At 45.0% G+C, this 21,768-nt stretch overlaps 1 protein-coding gene across 1 annotated transcript; it reads left to right on the top strand.

The window, feature by feature from the left end:
- Positions 1–805: 805 nt before the first annotated feature.
- Positions 806–20,903, top strand: plcd4a (phospholipase C, delta 4a; the record flags this gene model as incomplete). Its single annotated transcript, XM_080024434.1, has 15 exons — positions 806–830; positions 942–1,100; positions 1,859–2,087; positions 2,530–2,659; positions 3,019–3,250; positions 3,634–3,835; positions 4,145–4,289; positions 5,209–5,361; positions 6,310–6,477; positions 10,667–10,823; positions 16,972–17,088; positions 17,269–17,447; positions 17,603–17,735; positions 18,075–18,224; positions 20,785–20,903. 15 exons carry the CDS (start codon positions 806–808, stop codon positions 20,874–20,876), a joined length of 2,271 nt encoding a protein of 756 aa, XP_079880560.1. The 3' UTR covers positions 20,877–20,903.
- Positions 20,904–21,768: the final 865 nt, after the last annotated feature.

The following is a 21,768-nucleotide window of genomic DNA, read 5'->3' as shown; positions in this document are numbered from 1 at the left end:
GTCAAAGCGTTGCAGAGATTTGGAGAAGCTTAGCTGGCTTAGGGAGGATAACAACAAATGGGACACAACGGCAGTGGGAACAGCGGAGAAGAGAACGCCGCGACCCATTATACAGATCATCCATTCTGCCGTGATCATCCCAAACAGGAAGCTGAGGGAGTTTGGACAGAAAAAAAAAAAAAAAAAGGCTGATGAGGCTGAAAGACGGGCGGAGTGCAGGACCCCGTCGATGGCAGTTGTTCCCAAATCCCTTTTTTCTCAGAGACACTCATTTTCTTTCCCTCTTTCTTTCCATTGCACTGCATTAATTACTTAAAAGTTGGTCAACACTGCATTTATTTAGTATTTTATTTTGTTTATTATTTTATTCATTAATTAATTTATTTATTGACTCATTTATTTATTTATTTATTTATCTAGCTATTTGTTTATTTATTTATTTATTTAGCTATCTATTTATTTATTTGTTTGTTTGTCTGTTTGTTTATTTATTTATTCATTCATTCATTCATTAAACTGCCTTATTAACGACTGTACATTTAGATATACCCATTTACTGTACATATCCATATACTAATTTGAATAATAGAACTGTGAAAGAGTTGCTTATACAAAAAAAAAAAATCAAGTGAATGGTCGAGTGACTAGAAAGTCTATATTCGGTTGTTGACATTTATCAATCTGAGATAGATAAAATGCTGCTAAATTAGCAACAGGGAAATCAGCAACGGGAACAGAATTTTTTCACTGATGCATGATCCTGTCCTTACTCTTGGCAGATGGCACTGGCTTGAGAAAACAATAAATGGCTTTCACTGGGAGTGGCTTACGTAAGTTAACTTCTGACTGGGATTTGAGGTTTTATCAATCACATTAATGATGGTTACCATGAAATTTAGGAATGTTTGACTATTTGTGGCATTCTACCCACCCATCCCCAGGCATCCAGGGGGATGACAACCTCCAGTCCATGCTGGTGGGGACAGTGATGAGGAAGATCAAGTCCCGCACCTGGAAGAAGCAGCGCTACTTCAAACTTCAGGAAGACTGTATGACCATCTGGTACAAGTCAAAGAAGGCCGGGAAAGCCCACTCCACAAGTGGGTAGCCGGAAAAACAGGACTGAGTGTTTGATCTAAAAACTGCTCAAAAGAAAACCCTCCAAAGTTCACATATCACATGTACATATTGAAATATCTCACCTCCACACAGATATGGCTCAGCATTGCCAATAAATGGACACGACTGTCATCCCAAACGTGAGAGTTTGCTTGGTTGATTTCTTAGTCGCAAATAACTTGATCAGTGAAGGTAGAATAGAATAGAGAGCATAGAGAATAACACAGGTAACATGTACACAGTGTTGCCAGATGCTGAAAAACCAAATAACTGTACAAGGACGCCAGAATTATCGTATTTCAGGGAAAACTACAGTATCGTACATTCAAATCCACACTTCGGCGCAACCGGAACTGCCTTTGCAATGTACTGTATCTGAATCTGCGCCGAGGACCCCTCAGCGAATTATGTGCGAATTGCACATAAGTTGTTGTAAAACAAGCCAAAATATGCGTTTTGAATAGGATCTGTCTCATCTGGAGCTTGATACAACCTGTCCCGGTCTTATTTTATTTAATTTGATCCTATAGTGTTGTGTACCTCAGGTGTATTCAAAGTCTGGGTCGCAACCAGAGATTTTTAATTGGGTCCACCAATCAAACACCTTAGCCTCCTTAGTTCTTGTGGTCTTAGAAATGGTTGGTTTAGCTATTCAAGCTACAGTTAGTGTATAATGTAGAAAATGCTGTGAAAAAATGTTCAGAAATATTCATTGATATTCATTCATTGCTCTGCTTAGTTTCGGTAAGCGACGTGGAGGCTGTGCGAGAGGGCCACCAGTCAGAGGTACTGCTCACCATCGCCGACGAGTTCCCGGCAGAGCGCTGCTTCACAGTGGTGTTCCGCGGCCGCAGGAGCAACCTGGACCTGGTGGCTGAGTCAGCGGACGAGGCTCAGTCCTGGATCCGTGGCATGAGGAAGCTCATTGAGAACCTGGAGAACATGGGCGAGAGGGAGAAGCTGGGCCAGTATCCTTCCCATAGCAGAAGTGGTTGGGGCAGTTTGAGGGACTGTCAGGTATAAGGGGGTAACTTATGCACAATAGAAGATAGACAAAAACTGAAACTAAACAGATGCAATGCAACGGTGCTTCGGACCACTGGTGGACCCTTTCAAGTTATTGTAGCTGAAGCATAAAAACCCCCAAATGGTTCTTGCCTTCCACTGCTGCGTTCGAAGGCAAGCCGGGACGAGAAGAGATCTGACAGCTGTGCAGGGTGTGCACACATTGGCTAGTTAGCTTACATCTGTCATTCTTCATATCATATCACAAGAGTACATGTGTGCATGTGGTACCATATTGAGGCCAGACCACCAGTGGTTACTGACTCACTTTCTCAGGCACAGCAAGTGTTTCAAACTAGTTTCATGTTACACACAGTGCCCATGCTCTTTAACTGGCGCACCCAGGTGGATCGGCGACTGGTTCAAGAAGGCGGACAAGGACCATGATGGGCGGATGAACTTCAAGGAAGTGCGTGACCTGTTGAAGATGATGAATGTGGACATGAACGAGAACCACGCCCACCAGCTCTTCACGGTGAGATCCTTCGATCTGAAATGTTCAGTGGTTAAATGGAACGTCATTGGAAACCCTAAAGCATTGATTTGTTTGTAGGCTGTATTTGTTACTTCTCTTTTAGCTAAATCTCTTTCCAGTGATTCATTTAATACAAAAGGAGGACATAAAGTCACTTTCCATTATATATTTGAAGCAACATTGCAACTTACTGGCTAAATAACATCTATCTTAACCATACCACCACCCTGGTGTCCCAATCACTACATTCTCTGGTCCTCTGGGCGGCATTTACATGTAGCAGACAAAGGTAGAGATATTGCCCTATAGGCAACAGCATTTCATTCCTATGCTTCTTTTCTCTCCATCTTGGCACTCAGATGGCTGACAAGTCCCAGTCGGGCACTCTGGAAGACGATGAGTTTGTACTCTTCTACAAGATGCTGACACAGCGGGAAGACGTGCTACGGGTCTTCCAGGACTACTCTGCCGACGGGCAGAAACTGACCCAGAGCGACCTGGAGGACTTCCTGAGGGAGGAGCAGCTGGAGACCGAGGACGTCCAGCAGTACAGCAAGAAGCTCATCGAGCTCTATGAGCCCTCCGACACAGGTACTGTCCACTGAGCGGGGTTTCATGCCTCGACGCAAAGCTGTGTCCAAAATGTGTAGTTTCCCACTTTGTTATCTATTATCTTCCAACACAAAAGATTCGTTACTGCTTTAAAGGTGCTGCACCTCAAACTGTTAAAAGAAAGCAATACATTTAGATCCGATGTTTCACCCATCCATCATCCATCCAACTGTCTGTCCGTCCATCCGTCCATCCGTCCATCCGTCTTCTTTACCCATAAACAGTTTTTATGGTTAAATAATTTCTCAGACTTTGTTAATCAAATTTTCAAATGTCTTCCTACAACTCTACAACTTACTATAACTATAACTTATTACTTATTACATTTCACAGCCAGGTGTTTTTCTTTTCATTATTTCCAGCCAAGCAGCTGAACGCCATGACTTTCGATGGTTTCCTGATGTACCTGGGCTCGGCAGAGGGCTCCATCTACCACCCGCGGCACCGCAGCCTCTTCCAGGACATGAGCCAGCCGTTGAACCACTACTTCATCTGCTCCTCCCACAACACCTACCTGATGGAGGACCAACTGCGTGGGCAGAGCAGCGTGGAAGGCTACATCAGGTAAGCTTTGGCTAAGGCCAATTTTAACACCCACGTTCATTATTCAAAAACAGACTTCACAGATAGTGACGTTCCCTTTGTGAATGGAAAACCTCCATTCATGTGCACACTACAAACCTGCCTGGCTCTGTCAAGCATTAGTAATTTTAATCTTGTCAAAATTGATGTCCTGACCTCGAACCTCCTAGTCCCGGTTAATTCAGATTAATTCTTTGATCGCTGTTAATTTGATCACTTCGGAAGCCACCACACCAAACAGTTTTCCGTGTCACAATGGACCCCAAAATAACCATGTGGCCTCGCGCTCAGGGCTTTGACACGTGGCTGCCGGTGCGTGGAGGTGGACTGCTGGGACGGAGCCAACGGGGAGCCCATCGTCTACCACGGACACACCTTCACCTCCAAGATCCTTTTCAAGGATGTCGTCACCACACTGGGCAAATACGCCTTCAAGGTGAGCTCAGCCATCCTCTAAAAAGGCTCTCAAGAGGTGTTTTTTAGATTGTTGTTTTCAAGTCACTGTTTCCACTATTGAAGCCAACAAACACGTGTTCAGAAAAGATTTGGATACAAGGTCTCCAGATCTCAAAAACAATATTAGACCAACTTTAACACAATGTTCTCTCAATTATACTCAAACATTATACTCTCATAGAGATTCAATATTTTATGGGACAGATGTGAGCTTATGTCCCATATTGGCCCATTAAGCAGGTTTTTCTCATCGATTTGGAACCTAGTCGTATCTTTGTCAGCTCTGTCGCCAAACAATGAACTCAGAATAAGAACTCGCCCTGAAAGACAATCACATTCAAATTCAGTCACATCTAGCTCTACAAGCAGGTCAATCACATGAGTGGGATGATTTACAAGGTGTCTACCCTATTTGGTGATCCTCTGCCACAGGCCTCACTGTTGCATTTTTGCTTTCATTGTTGTGCCGTGATGTTGTGTCGACTAAGCGCTTCGTGTCTCATTGTGTATTTATGACTGATATCCAAAGCATGTCTGAAAGTTTAGGCCCAGGAATCTGCCACTGAATGCCGTATGGGTCTCTGGTGCCGAGGCTGGCATCTGCCAGGTTCATGAACCTGACGTGGTCCTACCCGTCAGGCGTGTATGAGCATCTGTCCGTTACTCAATATTGTGGCCCCTCACGACCCCTTGTTCGTCCACCTGTCCGTCAGTCAGCTGCTCAGTCCGGCTGAGCTAAACCAAGAGTGTGCTGCATTAGGGGTATTATCTTACCCCTATGATAATGTGCCCAGTGTTAGATTACACCCTCCAAGCCTCCCTCCTTCTCTGTCTTTCACTATTACTACTGCTCTCTCTTTAATTCTTCCTCCCCGGACCTCCATCTCCACCTTTCCCAGGTGTCGGAGTACCCGGTCATCTTGTCCATTGAGAACCACTGCAGCCTGGAGCAGCAGAGAGTCATGGCCCAGCACCTCAGCCTGATCCTGGGCAACAAGCTGCTGAAGACCACCCTGGATGGCAAGGCCCCCATCAGGCTGCCGTCTCCAGAGGTAAGGACTGCAGTGTGTACTGGCTGATTGGCCTGTTTTGTTCCTTCAGACCTGCCATCAAAATGTATTGGGAATGTGATTGACCAAATCATATTTGGAGGTCTCCAGAGACATATTTAACAATGTTGTTTATGTAGTGTGAATGCATATGGGTCCCTGACCACGTTCAGCATTTAGTACACAACTCCTCTCAACTCAATTCAAGCACAGAAATCACATGATTTCTGACTGCGAGAAAATGCTAATGATGTAATACTTCATTATTTTATTTTTTAATCCACCCGAAGAACTTACAATTGACTACGTTCATTGCTGTGGTTAATAAAGGAACAAATAGAGAAAAAGTGATTAATAATGAACTGGACTGTATGAGTATGAAAAATGAAGCTTGGAACATCAAAATGGGTGTGAAAATTACCTAAATTAAATCTCTCAAGTAATGAATTAGTGAGTTAATGACTATAAGAGGCGAGTGACCCCGTCCACAAGAGTCACTTCACTTTCTCCCTTAATCCCGTGACCCCCCCACCTCCTCCTCCCCTATCATCCCCAGGCCATACGATCCTTGCGTACATACAACCTTGGCACCCCTGAATTATTAACAAGCCACAAATTGTTCCACTACGGTCACCGTCAAAGAATATGACGGGCCCTTGACTGCAGGGCCCCGTTCTTGAGCGTAAAGTGCTACAGACGACCTAAGAAAACGAAATGAGACCATTGACGAAGATATTGACAATTTTCTGTAGGCGGCGGTTCCAGATGTTGCAGTGTCTAACCCTAACCCTGCCACCATGCTAGATTCGCCCTTGAAATCGGACAAATTCATTTACGGCATTCATATCATGTTTGGTGAATTATATACAGTATTAGTTGAGAACCACCGCTTATGTCTCTCCTAAGACTAAGCGACAGTAACGTTACTCTTGTTTTTTTACCCTCCACCAGGACCTGAAGGGGAAGATCCTGCTCAAGGCAAAGAAAATCGGCGGTCTGGAGGAGGGCCTCAATGGGACAGTGGAGGAGGCGCTGACAACTGAGGTCAGCGACGAGGACGAGGCCGCCGAAATCGACGAGGACAATGTCCACCGTGACACCTTCCGTCGCATGACAAGGGTGAGTCTCAACACGTCCCAAAGACGTCAAATCATTAAAAGTGGACAGTTTACCGCGTGAAGACCTTATTGCGTCTGATCTGATCAGTTGTGGAAAAAGCACTTGAAAGCAACAGTTGAGTAAAAATAGATATATCTTACTAAAAAAGACTAAAAGTGAAAGTCACCCATACTACTTGAGTAAAAGTTTTAAAGTAGCTGATATTAAAGGTACTTAAGCATCAAAAGTCATTACATGGTATTAAATGTACTTAATTATCAAAAAATAAAGTAAATGCTGTGGGGAAACAAGGGACACTTTTTTTTGCTATGAGCTTAGTTTTCTTTGCTCTGATTTTTTTCTGGTCATATTTTTCGGGAAGCATAAGGGGCACTTCATTGGTCTCCATCAGTCGTAGCAGGTGCATGTTGGGCAGCATCACCGCTGGAGGAGGCCGTTTTGCTTCCTTACATTACACCACTGGGTCTAATGAGCTGCCCGTTTGATATAAATATTTCAACAGCACGGGGCATGGGCACAGGCACGTGATCTATTTTTGGATCAATTTCGCTCCACTTGGTTCATTTCCACCCTGACGTAACACCCAGAATGTTATCTCAGGAAGCGGATTCCAGGCTTAATTATAATTATCATTATTATTCTTTTATTTTTGAGCTCTATTTAGATTAAGCTGATTGACCAAAATTAATGTGTTCCCTCTTGCCACGTAATTGAAATGAATGCACTCCTTTTGATTAGACACTTTTCTTGGAATCTGTAATTTTCGGGATAATCATAATTTTTTTGCTGTATAGACACAGCATCAGCTCAGTGTGCACCATGCACTTTACAGCTAGACTCCTCTAGTGCATATTTCTTCAAGTATATATTACTAAATATGATAACGGAAGTAATGACTGTCACATATTTTTGTATATTTTAAATAAATTAATATTTCCAAATGTATTATATATGGTTACATTTTTAATCATATTTATCTTTAAAATTTTAACCCCTTAGGAAGTGGTTAAAAGGTTAAAATTACAATAAGACAATGCTATTCAAGAATATACTGCCAATATATTATTAATTTTATATTTCATATGTATATGATAATAATTTAATAATCAATTCTAAATTAATTATTCCCAGGCTTAGTGTGTATGCAATTACATTAAATCGTGATAATATTGTGAAAACGGCATGCTATTTACACAAATAATGAAATGTATATCAACCGATCTCCACACATGGAAAATGTATTTCTGTTAAGATTATGTGTGTGGCAGTTCCACCTGCCACACGCCACCCATAGATGTTGCAAAAACTCCAGTTTATTGGAGAGAGTGGCAAGATGTAACAAGCCGGGAGCAGATGAAACATTGCCATGTCAAAGGCTCTCCCCGTGTGTGTGTGTGGGGATGGGTGATTTACCTGTTGCGCACATTGCTCTGTTGAGCAACAGGCATACAGCCACTTGCATATTGTAGTCTTGCATATACGATTTATATGAGCGTAAGATATTTGTGTAAGTTATTTTGGTAATGGACTCTTTTATATATGTTTCAAACAACATTATACTTGTATGTTTTATATATGCTAGCTTAGCACCCAATAAGTTGTATGAGAAGTTGTTTAAGAGTAATATTATATATGACAAACATACAGTATACGGACATGGTATTACCAAAGCTAAGTATGCATGCACTCTGAATGAATACAATGCTGGTTCACAATTGTGAACCAGCATTGTACGTCCATATATGAATCCTTACACAGTATAGTATTCACTTATACGACCGTAAATGATTCCAGAAACCCATCCTGTATAACTCCGACAGGCATACGAATGGCAAATTGTCACTTCAGGTTTCTGTGCTGCCCTATACAACATACTTCATACAGCCTCGTCGGTCGAGCGCTCCATTCCATTGTCCCTCTTACCTTTCCATGGAAAGTTCCACTATGGCCCGGCTACCTCTTTCCAACCATAATCTTGAGTTGCCTCTTTACTGAGCAAAAATGCGCAACCCGCCGGCACAAGTGTGAAATTTTGACACATTTCCAAACAGCTCTTTAGAAATAACACAAAAGAAAAACAATAATCACTTACTGATCTGGAATTTAGAATTTATTCACATTCTTTATTTTTTTAGCGGAAAGAATGTATCTCACCTACATTTACACCTCTTCCCAAAGGGTTTTGCAAAATGAGTTTGTATAACTGTTTCCAGAGAGAGAGAGAGAGAGAGAGAGAGAGAGAGAGAGAGAGACTTCAGGATGCCCAAGAAGGTGGATAGACTGGGAGAAAAAAATGATAGGCCAACGATTGGAGTGTGCAACATTTCTTAGAGCGAGGAAAACAATCTTTTGAAATAAATTATTTCATAAAAGTACATGCAAAATTATATTCTTAAAATAAGGAAATAAGTCTTGAAATGTCTTTTTTCCCATTGACAGCATAAGTCTACTGTCACGATCCTGATCACTCGTTGTAGATGTGCTTCTCAAGGTTAGAGGAAAGATCTTTTACACACAATTCCTGGTCAGTCCACTTACCTCAAAAGAAAAAAGAAGACCTATTGTTTAAGAGTTAATTTGTTTGTAGAGTTTCAACAATAGAAAGAGAAATGAAGCCAGAGGAACCACATCCATCATTTGGTTCTGTATCTTTGAGAGGCAGACCAGGTAACAAAGGCTGTGGGCAGAACAAGGACACCTGATCCTACCTTGTAAGCTACTAAATAAGGTACGGAATCACCTGGCTAAACACTATAGCGTCTATTACTGCTATTAACCTAAACTGCATGTGTTTCTATTGGCATTCCTAAGAGGTACGGTACTTTGCGGGGCGCATTGCTATATGATGTGGGTGATATTGTGCAAGATACCCTCCCCGTGGCCTCTCAGTGCTCTCTAGGGTTTCAATGCTTAGTGGCTGTCTATCTGTCACCAGGCTATACCAAAGTGTCTGTGTAAACGAATCAGTCAGAGGCCCGTGGCCATGTTTATTGATTAGCATCCGAGACGCATGACACGCCACACTTTGAGAGTCCCTACGAGACGGTCATCGCAGGTGAGGCCAGCGGCAGGTTGGGTGGTAAGAGAGCGAGACGTGCCGCCCTCAGGTTTTTGCTCGCATTTTTGAGCCATTATTTTTTTTCTCTATTGCACTCCCTGCCCCGCTAGCCAGAGCGTAGCCAGACGTTTTTGACAAAATAACTGATGTTAGCACCAGAAGGTAATGGTAAAGGGCGCTTGGCAAAAAGGAACGTAGGATTATCCAGGAAATTAAACTTTCTTCACACTCGTTCTGCCTCATTGTGGCTGAGGTATTACAGCCTTTTGATGACAACTCTCTTGTGAGTCAGACACCTACTGTATTATTACTTTCAGATGAAGGAGGATCTGAATTTTTTTATTGGAGTGGTCACTACATTCATTTTGGCTCACCGTCATTGATGCTAGCTAGTTGCCTTGTGACATCTTGTGAGAATCTACTGTCATTCATTATTGTACTTTCAACACCATCGTTTCCATGGTGTTGCTAATTTGCGAGGTTCACTTCGTAATTGCACCCCCAAATTTGTATGTTGGTGGAAAATTCAGTTGGTGTTAGGAATAACAGTGAAATTGGCTGGACGTGGCTTTTATGTGCCTCCCCAAGATGGCTGTCCAGTTTGACAAGCGTACGGCCAGGATCAACTTTCATGTGGGAAGCTGGCAGACGTGCACTGGCAAGCTTACTTAGCTAGGCTCCCTTATCGAGGCTTTGCTGTTGTCCTGGTGTTTTACCCCACACACCTCGAAACCTTTTACAGTCATGACAGCAGCTCTGGCAGGAGAGTGGTTTTTACTTGGCATGGCGGTCTAGTGATATTGACTAGCACAAATCTAGGAATACCATTTACATCTCCACCATTCTAGTAGGACATCTCCAGCTCCTACTGTGCCCAATGCTCTCAGACAGAACCGGGCTCCCTTTGCATCGGAAGGTGCCTCTTATACTGGTGTTAAGTTGTTGTTAATGTTGAAAAATACAATACCTCCTCTTGTGTCCTGGGATATTCAGATGATAAAGCTCAATGAACAGTTCTCCTCCAAAGCTCAATCGATTCCATGATGAGTTCCTCTGTTCTAAGATGTTCAGTGAGTAGAACTTTGTCCTGGAACTCTACTGACTGGCTTGGCTTTCTTCCCCTTTTCGCAGAGGTCCAAGCAGCGCCTTTCCAAAGAGCTCTCCGACTGCGTGGTGTACTGCAAAAGCGTCCACTTCAGCAGCTTCAAGCACTCGCGCATCCACTCCAAGTTCTATGAGGTTTCCTCCTTCACAGAGTCCAAAGCCCGCAAGCACATGAGAGATGCCGGTGGGTCATCGTCTTTAGCTAACTTTGGTGGGAAGAAAAGTGCCTTGACATGAAATGTAAATCCTCGTATTAAACCTCAAATCTCTTGATCTCAAATCTTAAACTTAAACAATATAAACTTAAATCAAGCAAGCTTTAATGATGTTTTGCTGTGGTCAAGTGGTCCATAGTTACAGAGGTTCTCGCAGGTTATGTGGAGAGAAAACATTTGTCAATATGTCAGATTTTTCCAGATTTACCTTTCATAAAAAAAATAACTTGAATAGGTTTGCTTAACATCAAGATTAGGTTTCACCCAACTCCCAAATCCCCATTTAACCCCTGAAGGTTCGAATTTGCAGCGAAGTAATTTTTCATGCTTTATTGAAGGCTACACAGGCATCACCATTTGAAGGGAGGAAAAGGAACATGATTCTAACTCTCTCAATATTTTAGATGGTGGAATTCAATTTGTGCTTAGACCAGCGGTTCCCAAACTAGGGGAGGCCTGGCAGTTATAACGGGGGGGCTGCAAGGAAATGATAACCTGGTAACACCCAGCATCCGGCATTTGTCACCAGTGGGAAAGGAAAAACCCTGGTATGTCATGAATCCTCACTGAGATCCAGTATTCTTTTGTCTACTCATTTAAAGTTAATTTAGTTTTGCCTAGAGCCTTGTCAGTAACTCTCCTGTCATTTCAGATACGACCACTCCCCTTTGCTTGACATCACCTAGGTTTCCCGCTCTTCCCCTCACCTGGAGCTCATCTCCCAGTATTCCTACTGGTCTACCTCCTCTGTTCTGTGCCAGATTGTCTTTGCCAGATTTGGATTCCCTGCCTATTCCTTGCCGAACTTGTTTGCCCTCGCTGATAGATATCCTGGTTTGTTTGACCCTGGAGTGTTTGTTTGAATAAACCCCCTGCTTTGTGAATTTTCACCCGCTCACCTAGGTTTCCTGCTCTTCCCCTCACCTGCAGCTCATCTCATCAGTCACCCAGTACTTATACTGGTCTACCTCCTCTGTATTGTGCCAGATTGTCTTCACTTAGGCTGAGCGCTCTAGCGTGTCGTCTAGTGATATCTCTATAACCTTGTTGATTCCCCGGTTTTTGGATCCTCTGCCTGTCTCACAGATTTTGATTCCCTGCCTCTTCCTTGCCAGACTTGTTTGCCCTTGCTGACAGATATCCTGGTTTGTTTGACCCTGGCCTGTCTGTTCGAATAAACCCCCTGCTTTGTGAACTTTTACCCGCTTCCCTGCATCATGCTTTTGGGTTCACCTCTGGTCTGAGTCAGTGAGCCTAACAGTAGAATATGGCCAAAAATGGACCCAGCTGACTCAGAGTCACTCAAATGGCAGATCAAGGTCCAGGCGGGGGCCTTGCGCCAGCAGGAGCAACAACTCACAACTCTCAGCGATTGGATTCAGCAGCTCACCCATGTCAGTCAAGGGTTCACTGCCGCAGCCTCTATCAGCCCTCCTGCTCGTGCTGGTTCATGTCCGGAACCCCGCCTCAACCCTCCCGAACGCTTTTTGGGAGCCTCAGGTACTTGTCGGTCCTTCCTCACTCTCTGTTCATTGACTTTGAGTTGAGTTGAGCCGGGGACGGTAGCTCAGGAGGTAGAGCTGGTCGTCTCGTAATCTAAAGGTTGCTGGTTCAATCCCAGGCTCCTCCTGCTAGCATGCTGTAGTGTCCTTGAGCAAGACACTTAACCCCTAATTGCTCCTGATGGCTGCGTCCGTCAGTGTTTGAATAATTGTAAGTCGCTTTGGATAAAAGCGTCTGCTAAATGACGAAATGTAATGTAAAATGAGTTACAGCCCCTCTCGTTTCCCACAGAGAGGTCCCGAGTGGCTTTCATGGTCATGGCTCGGAACGGGCTCAGGATTGGGGAATCGCCGAGTAAGAGCGACAATCAGGCCTCTGCTCTTCGGTGGCGACCTTCTCCGCCGGCCTCCGGAGGGTTTCGACCACACTACTCCTGGTCAAGAGGCAGCTTGTGGCCTTCTTAACCTGGTACAGGGAGATCGACGAGTGATTGACCATTTCTTTTCGGACACTCGCAGCAGATAGAGAGTGGAATTCTGTGTCGCTGGCCCACACCTTCCACAACGGGCTCTCTGACGTCATCAAGGACGAGCTGGTGGCTCGAGATCTCCCGACGAGTCTGGACGCTACCGGCATCCACATCGACGAATGTCTCCAGAAGCATAGGCGAGAGAGGGGGCTGCCTAGGTTTGCCCGAAGACATCCACAACCACCAGCTTCACCTCCTTCAACTGTGTCAGCACCTTCCTTGAGCGCCCCTAGCAACGCCCATGCAGTTCGACAGGACCAGGCTGTCGTCAGCGGAAGGACAGTTCCGCCGGAGGGAGAACTTCTGTATGTACTGTGGGCAAGGGGGACACTACATTTCAAGCTGCCTGTTAAAAAGGAGGGGCTCACCAGTCAGGCAGAGGATGCTGGTGAGCCATGCTATCAGTTCCAATGGACCCTCTTGTCCGTTACTACAGGCTCAGCTGAGTTTAACCAAGCCGTTTCACACTGTCGCAATGCTTATTGACTCTGGAGCTGACGCCAATTTTCTGGACTCCCACCTGGCAGAACTACTGGGCATTCCCCAGGAGCGATTGTCAGAATCCATTGACGCCAGAGCACTCAATGGTCACCTCCTCTTCTCCATCACTCATCGGACTGTCCCGGTACACCTTGGCATATCGGTTAACCATCCCGAGACTCTTTCCTTCCACGAGACTCTTTCCTGCATTCACCCCAACACCCGGTGATCCTGGGTTTTCTCTGGTTAGAGATACAAAATCCACAGATTGACTGGGGAACGGGGTGCATTTTACAATGGAGTTTGTACTGTACCTCTGGATGCCTTTAGTTCGGCTCTGCCTTCTGTCTGTAGTTCTGTTCCTCCCGCAGAATTTCCTGATCTCTCCAGGGTGCCTCCGGACTACATGTCACTGAGGGAGGTATTCAATAATGGATCTGGATCTCCAGAACCCCTATCATCTGGTCCGCATTAAGGAGGGAAAGGAATGGAAGACAGGCTTTAACACTCCCAGGGGACATTACGAGTACCTAGTCATTCCATTTGGTCTCACCAAGGCCCCTGCAGTCTTCCAGGCCATGGTGAATGACGTACTCAGAGACTTTATTATTGTGTTTGTGTTTGTCTACCTGTATGATATTTAGATTTTCTCCAGATCTGAGCAGGAACACGTCTGCCACGTCAAGTGTATCTTCCAGAGGCTTCTGGAGAATAAACTGTATGTGAAAGGCGAGAAATGTGAGTTTCATGTTCCCAGGGTCTCCTTTTTTGGGTTTGTGGTTGAGGAGGGGAGCATACAGATGGACCTAGCCAAGGTTCAGGCAGTCGTCGACTGGCCGGCTCCGACCTCCAGGAAGAAGTTGCAGCAGTTTTTGGGGTTTGCTAACTTCTACAGGAGGCTCATCCGTAACTACAGCCAGGTAGCCCCTCACGGCGTTGACCTCCCTTAATGCGCCCTTCATCTGATCACTGGCGGCGGAAGAGGCATTCAGTGAGTTAAAGAGTCAGTTCACATCCGCACCCATCCTTAACCTGCAGATCCCTCCTGTCAGTTTGTGGTGGAAGTAGATGCCTCAGATTTGGGCGGGGGGGCAGTACTCTCTCAGAGAGTGGCCGTTGACCAGAAGCTTCATCCATGTGCTTTTCTCTCTCGCAAATTGTCCCCTGCAGAACACAACTACGACATAGGGAACCGGGAGCTGTTGGCTGTCAAGGTGTCGTTGGAGGAGTGGAGGCACTGGCTGGAGGGAGCGGAGCACCCATTTATTGTATAGACGGACCATAAGAACCTGGAATACATTCGGTCACCCAAGCGCCTCTCTTTTCTCTCATACCGTCCGGGGTAGAAGAACACCAAACCCGATGCTCTGTCACGCATCCACCAAGCTAACAACCACCCTTTACAGCCAGAAGAGATTTTGCCACAATCCTGTATTGTCGGAGTGGTGGCCTGGGAGGTGGAGTAGAGCATAAAAGACGTCCTTTCTAGTCACCCATCCCCCAGCAGTTGTCCTGATAACCACCTGTTTGTGCCAGCCAATGTACGTTACCAAGTCCTGCAGTGGGGGCATTCCTCCTGGCTAGCTAGCCACCTGGGAGTAGCCAGAACCCTCTCTCTTCTCCGACAACGCTTCTGATGGGAGTCTATGGATCGGGACACCCCAGGAGTTTGTGGCTGCATGTCCTGTATGTTCACAGAACAAGAACCCCCGTCAAGCCCCAGGGGGTCTGCTTCAGCCTCTGCCCATCCTTGTCGTCCGTGGTCCCACATCTCGTTGGATTTGGTCACAGGCCTTCCCACTTCTGAAGGTAACACTACGATTCTCATCGTGGTGGATAGATTCTCCAAGGCTGCTCACTTTATACCACTGCCTAAACTGCCCACTGCCAGAGAGACGGCCGAAGTCATGTTAAACCAGGCGTTCAGGTTGCACGGCCTGCCTAGAGATGTTTTGCAGAATACTGCAAAACCCACAGTCAGCTTCTCTTCGGGGTTCCGCCCCCAGTCCAATGGCCAGACAGAGGAGATGGAGACCGTGCTGCATGGTTTCTAGAAATCCCACGTCCTGGTCCAAACTACTGCTATGGGTTGAATATGCGCATAACACCCTGCCTGGTGGGACGTCAGGGGACGTCCCTAGAGGAGGGGGTTCGGTCATGAATCCTCACTGAGATCCAGTATTCTTTTGTCTACTCATTTAAAGTTAATCTAGTTTTGCCTCTAGCCTTGTCAGTAACTCTCCTGTCATTTCAGATACGGCCACTCCCCTTTGCTTGACATCACCTAGGTTTCCCGCTCTTCCCCTCACCTGGAGCTCATCTCCCAGTATTCATACTGGTCTACCTCCTCTGTTCTGTGCCAGATTGTCTTTGCCAGATTTGGATTCCCTGCCTATTCCTTGCTGGACTTGTTTGCCCTCGCTGACAGATATCCTGGTTTGTTTGACCCTGGACTGTTTGTTTGAATAAACCCCCTGCTTTGTGAATTTTGACCCGCTCCCCTGCGTCGTGCTTTTGGGTTCAACTCTGGTCTGAGTCAGTGAGCCTAACAGGGTCTCAGTCCTGGGTCAAATGACCGGCAATAGATGCAAATTTTGGCCCCTTTACCTGCGTGACGCGACGTGCGTTGAAATTCCGGACGCTGGCACATGAATAGACAGGAATATCCATGTATCATTCCATCATTTCATATCCCATTAGAATCCAAAATCAGAAGTTATTGACTTTTTTTCCCACATGTTGTGAGTGAGGGGATCGCACCGTGGGGAGCACAGGAGAGAACCCCTCTGCTCCCTGCTGCCGAAGGACCGGTGTGCGCACCAGCAGCATGGAGTATCATTGTATCCATCCATGCTGCCTCAACTGTAGTGTTGAGTCGTTCATAAACCATCCGATTCTTTTGAACGGCTCAAAATACATTTTCTTCAAGTTTACAGTTTTTAAAAAACCCGGCTCAACCCGCTAATAAAAGGCGATGGTTCGTGTGAAAACAGTATTACTGTCATCCTGCATTTGTGGAAATAATTTTAAAGTGCAGCAAGGCTAAATATAAACAAGAACCTAGGCGTGGGAATTGCCAGCGATCTACTCGGGTGATAACTGTCACCAAAGCATGAGATTTCAGGACTATTTTTATTCTTGCAGAGAAAATGTTCAGGTTTTTGTTTATTCCCAGGGATTTGGCGAACTTGCCATTTTTGTGCAGAAAGGCGTTCTTGAAAAAAATCTGTTGAAAGCAATGAATGCTATTGCACAGTAAAAATTTGAAAGATGGATGCTGCAGCATCACTTTTAATGCTTCCACTCTAAAGGTGACTTGTTCTTTATTTCGTTTTTTTTTCAGTAAGATGTTACACACTGAAGTTGCGATTCTGTGCTAATTATGATCAATTTATTTGGGGTTTCAAATTAATTCTATAGCACTTTGCAAGCAAAGGACGTGTCTGAGTGTTAATGTGTGTGCATGTAGGTGGTTGTGTGGGGGCGCTTGAAAATATTTAAATCCACAAAAGGTGCCCCTGCAACAAAGGTTTTGGGGGATCTGAACCGTAGTTGTTTTGAGATCGCTACCTGGCTGCATCCTGCACCTCACTCTCTCCACACAGGGGCAGAGTTTGTGTACCACAATGCTCGGCAGCTGACCAGAGTGTATCCCAGCGGCTTCCGAACCGACTCCTCCAACTTCAACCCCCAGGAGATGTGGAACACCGGGTGCCAAATTGGTACATTTGATTTTAGAAGTTGGGAGGAGTAACGCGTAACTGCCCCCATGCTCAGTACACATGGGAAATGTTTAAGATAAGAGATAAGAGAACACTTAACTGAACGTATCAGCCAAATAGCATAAATGTATTAATTTGCATTTTAAAATAGATGTTTTTTTTCTTCTTTTTACCGTTTAGTTGCGTTGAATTTCCAGACGGCCGGGGAGGGGATGGACCTCAATGACGGGCTGTTCGGTCAGAACGGACGCCGCGGATACATCCTGAAGCCCAACTTCATGAGGCAGGCCGAGAGGGGGTTCGACCCCGAGGCGCCCCAAAACCGCGACAACTACCAGCCTCTGGTCCTCAACATCCAGGTAAAAGAAAGCATGTCACGAAAAGAGCCCCCTTCATCTAGCCGTTGAATCTTCTGTCCATCACCCAATCCATCCGTCCCCATTTAGAATAGGTATTTTTAAAGATATCATCCTTTAGAGGTTTGAACTATTTGGTCTGGGTTTTTTTCCCCAAGGTGATTAGTGGACAGCAGCTGCCCAAGGTGAACATCAAGGAGGGCTCCATAGTTGACCCTCTGGTCAGAGTGGAAATCCACGGCGTCCCCCTGGACCAGGCCAAGCAGGAGACCAGATACATTGAGAACAACGGTAAGGAACACAATTTAGAATAAAACTAGATTAATTGTAACGTGCATCTGACTCTGTAGCATCTATCTATTTATCAATCTATCCATCTTTTACTTTCCAATGCGCTGTTGTACAGCACATTGACTTGCATTTGTGTTGGAAAGGTGCTATATAAATACATTTTTACTTACTACTTACTTACTTACTTAGTATCTATCTGTCTACCTACTATCGATCTTTAGATCCGTTCTCTGTTCAACAATTCTCCTGCGGTTCACCACCTTTTATTTAACTAGGCATGAGCCACCACATACTGTGTGCTTGCATTGTAAAATACGCCACTATCTGTCACACTGACAGGTTTCAACCCTGTGTGGTATGACACCCTGCGCTTTACCGTGCACACTCCGGAGCTGGCCATGGTGCGATTCGTGGTGGAGGACTATGACAAGACATCCAAAAATGACTTTGTGGGCCAGTACACTCTGCCTTTCAGCTGCATCCAGCAAGGTGAGCTCAATAGGACTGTTTGGGGCTTCACCCAAACCCCATGCGGAAAGACCGACGTTCATCTGAAATGTACGGTATGCACTGTACATAATACAGTAGAAGCCATAAACATAAACTCAACATAAAATTTGTCTCTCGAGCAAATATAGGGCTGTTGAACAGAACCAGTAATGACTGAAACTTAATCACAAACCTCATCATTACTTAATACGTTCTGCACCATATACTGTATCTGTAACCAGAAGTCCATTCATTCCTATGGAGAGCCTGATTCCGCACGCGAAAAGCTACGATTTCCGCCTGCAGTCGAGGCTCGGGGATGGGTTCAAATTTTTCAACTCTTGCAAAATGTTTCGGTCTGACACGATGTTTGAAAGTTACGTCAGTCAAGTTTTTTTGTTGTAACTGAACTTAAAACTGAGTTATTAAGTCACATATATAAAATAATGACGTTATTCACATAGGATATCACCATCAGTGTTGAGCTCGTTACTCAACAAAATGCAATTTATTACCGATTACTCCTTACTCTTGTCAAAAGTAATACTATTACTTTACTTATTACTCCCTGCCAGTAGTCATTTGTTATACTACCCGTTATATTACTTTTTGGTTACACCCCACAAAATTGGTAATAGTGTCCTTTCTCCTCAAAATTCTGTCTTGGCATGTGAGCCTCTGTGTGAATGTCAGGGTAATCCCCGGTAAGGCGTCAACGACTGACGCTACCTGCCTACGACATGTACTAAAACACGGTCGACTCGGTCGTCAACACTCAACTTATGTAGTCACGGCGTGGCAGCGACGGACAAATCTTGTCATAATCCATGATCCATCTAACGAGTAATTTCCCGAAGTGCCGTGTTCTTCCAGCCATTTTTGTTTACACTTGCACCCCCACGTGCAGATGACGTAGCGCACCGGGATGTGAAATATTGCCGTAAAGCAGTTCTGACACTGATTTGCGACATTTGCTTCGGGGCGGGACCGTATGTGCAGCTGTCCTATCAGGTGAACATGACCAGATCACATGATGTATGTGTAATTGACGTACAGCAGATGTACCCAATGAGACCAAATTAGAGGAGAATTGGTGGTCCACTAAAATTTACAACTACGACGTGTCCACATCATTTACCGAATTTGAGCCGATGACTCTAGTTAGCTTATTGTATCGCTATATTGTTATTTTGAGCTTACACTCCCTTGCAACTATTATAAGCCCTTATGTTTACCACATGAATGACATTGCAAGCAACATGAACTAATACCAAACCGCAAAAGACTTGAACGCAATAACAGAAAATATTTATTACAATTTGTTCTGGAGATTAAAAAAATAAAAATAAATAAAAAAGACCTGCGGGTTTTCGTAACTCGGTTCATGGTACCGTGTTGTTGGAGCCTGTTTGAAATCCTCGCAGAAAATCCGGCCTGCACTCACGGATCCTCGGAAACTCAGAAAGCTGTAGGCGACCGTCTTTCCACACCCTCTGTCCAGCAGTTAGCCGGGCGGTGAAAATTGGTCCGTCCTGAAGCTCCGTCCTGTGTGCGACAAAAACCAAACACAAGCCTCTCTGGCATCCTCAGCACCTCCACTGCAGCAGCCTGTACGGCAGCATCCGAAGCGCGCTATTCAGAAATCCACAAACACTAATGGATTTCATATCTTTCAATACAAATGTCCATAAAATTTCTGTTTGCCGATAACGTCCGTAATCACTCGGAAATTTCCAGATTTCCATCGCAGCTAGCGAGTGGCAATAGCTACCTCGCACGAGTCCGCACGTGGTAAAAGCGTCTATGCCAGTTTGGGAAAATGTCCGACCGGCAGCGGCTCCAAATCACAGCTCACGCTCTTCGTTTTAACAGGGACCCGCGCTGGTACGAAAAAACTCCCGGCTCTAACTTTTTTGAAACGGTATTTCGACATTTTATTTTATTTTATTTGATTTGTTTTTATTTTTTTACTGAAATTTACGACCAGCGTTTCTCCCGTCTCCCTCGTCTCAGACTGTTTATCTTTTCCTCCTTTGGTCCCACGCCTCTACGAACCGGGCAGGTTACCGCCCTCACTTCCTGATCGCCACTGATTGGCTACTAACAGATCGAGAACTTACCACCCAATAACACAGAATCAAAAAGGACCTGAAACATTTCTACCTTGCAACAAACTATAAACTGTTAAAATTATTACACTCCGACGGTAATTTGAGTTTACGCATATTTCAGGGTTTACTGTATATTTGTTAACTGGCATCTGTGTCAAAATACTATATATCGACAGAAATGGAGCAGGGTGCTGGATTTTGTAAATTAATAACACTGTAAATGAAGACAACAGCAGGCTTCTGATGAATCAAGATGAACTTGTTACTGTGCCTCGTTAAATTATCCGAGGGCTGAAGAATGGGATCTCGCCGTTCTGTCGCCTTTGATGACCTGATTGAAGAATGCTTCGTGCTTATTTCCCCGCCTGTGATCGGGCGACGCCATCCTGCCTTTTTTCTTCCTCCGCCCTCATCGGCCTGGTCGCGTTTCCTCTGCTCTGCGTTCCCAGGCTACCGGCACATTCACCTCCTGTCCAAGGACGGAACCAGCATCCCGCCGTCTTCCTTGTTCGTCCACGTCAGGATCACGGAGCTGGAGTGAAACCGTGGAAAACGCCCGAGAAAGTATTCAACCTCCTTAATTGATGTGAAGACATACTAAGCCAAATGTACTCCTTTTTTTCCCCCTGTAGTTGCTAGGCGATGCGCGTTGGCTAGAATAGACGGAGTGTTGTCTTCGTTCGCTCATGAATGGAGAGCGTGCAGACCTGCTGCGGTCGACGCCCCGCCCTTTTGTGATCCGCGTTACTTGAAATCCGCTGCTAAACGTCGGCCGACCGCAACCTTTATTCCGCCGGTGTCCAGTTGTGTTGTGCTGTAGAGGACGATGTGCCACCGACATGTTTCCACGCCCGAGCTGTCAGTATTCCCCGCAGAAACGAACCCCCGGCACTTCGCGCAGAGCACCGTCGGGCGAACCCGGCTTCTGGCCGTAGTTTACGTCAGACCGGCGCCTCAGAACAAAGCCCTCTTCCATATACAGAGACGCGACCTCACGCCCTCAAAGCTATTATATGTATGTATGTGACAAATAAAAATGTTGAATCTTGAATCTTGAATTAAGTCGGTAGAGTTGAAGAGATTGGAATTTAAGCCTCTGTTATTCCAATGTGTCCAGTGTGTATTTCCACCGCTTGCCGAGTCGACTCCAGTCTTCAATCGCAGGATCCTGGTGTGAAGCCCGTGATTTACGGATAACCCTGTGTTGCTTGTTGTCATAATCGTTGTATTGTAAAATGTAAATACTCTCCGCTTCGTGTATATGTTGTGTTTAATAGTCGTTCATTTTTTATAAACACTATCACTGGTTCTCATTGTGTATAGGCCATGGTAGTAATATAATACACATTTTCCTTATTTTATATCATTGTCGCTGACCCCATAATTTAATTTGCTTCAGCTGCTCACAAATAAATGGGATTTTCATTTACACC

Source organism: Zeus faber, assembly GCF_960531495.2.
Source record: "Zeus faber genome assembly, chromosome: 2".
Lineage (NCBI taxonomy): Eukaryota > Metazoa > Chordata > Actinopteri > Zeiformes > Zeidae > Zeus > Zeus faber.
This window is presented reverse-complemented; position numbering and strand designations above follow the sequence as displayed.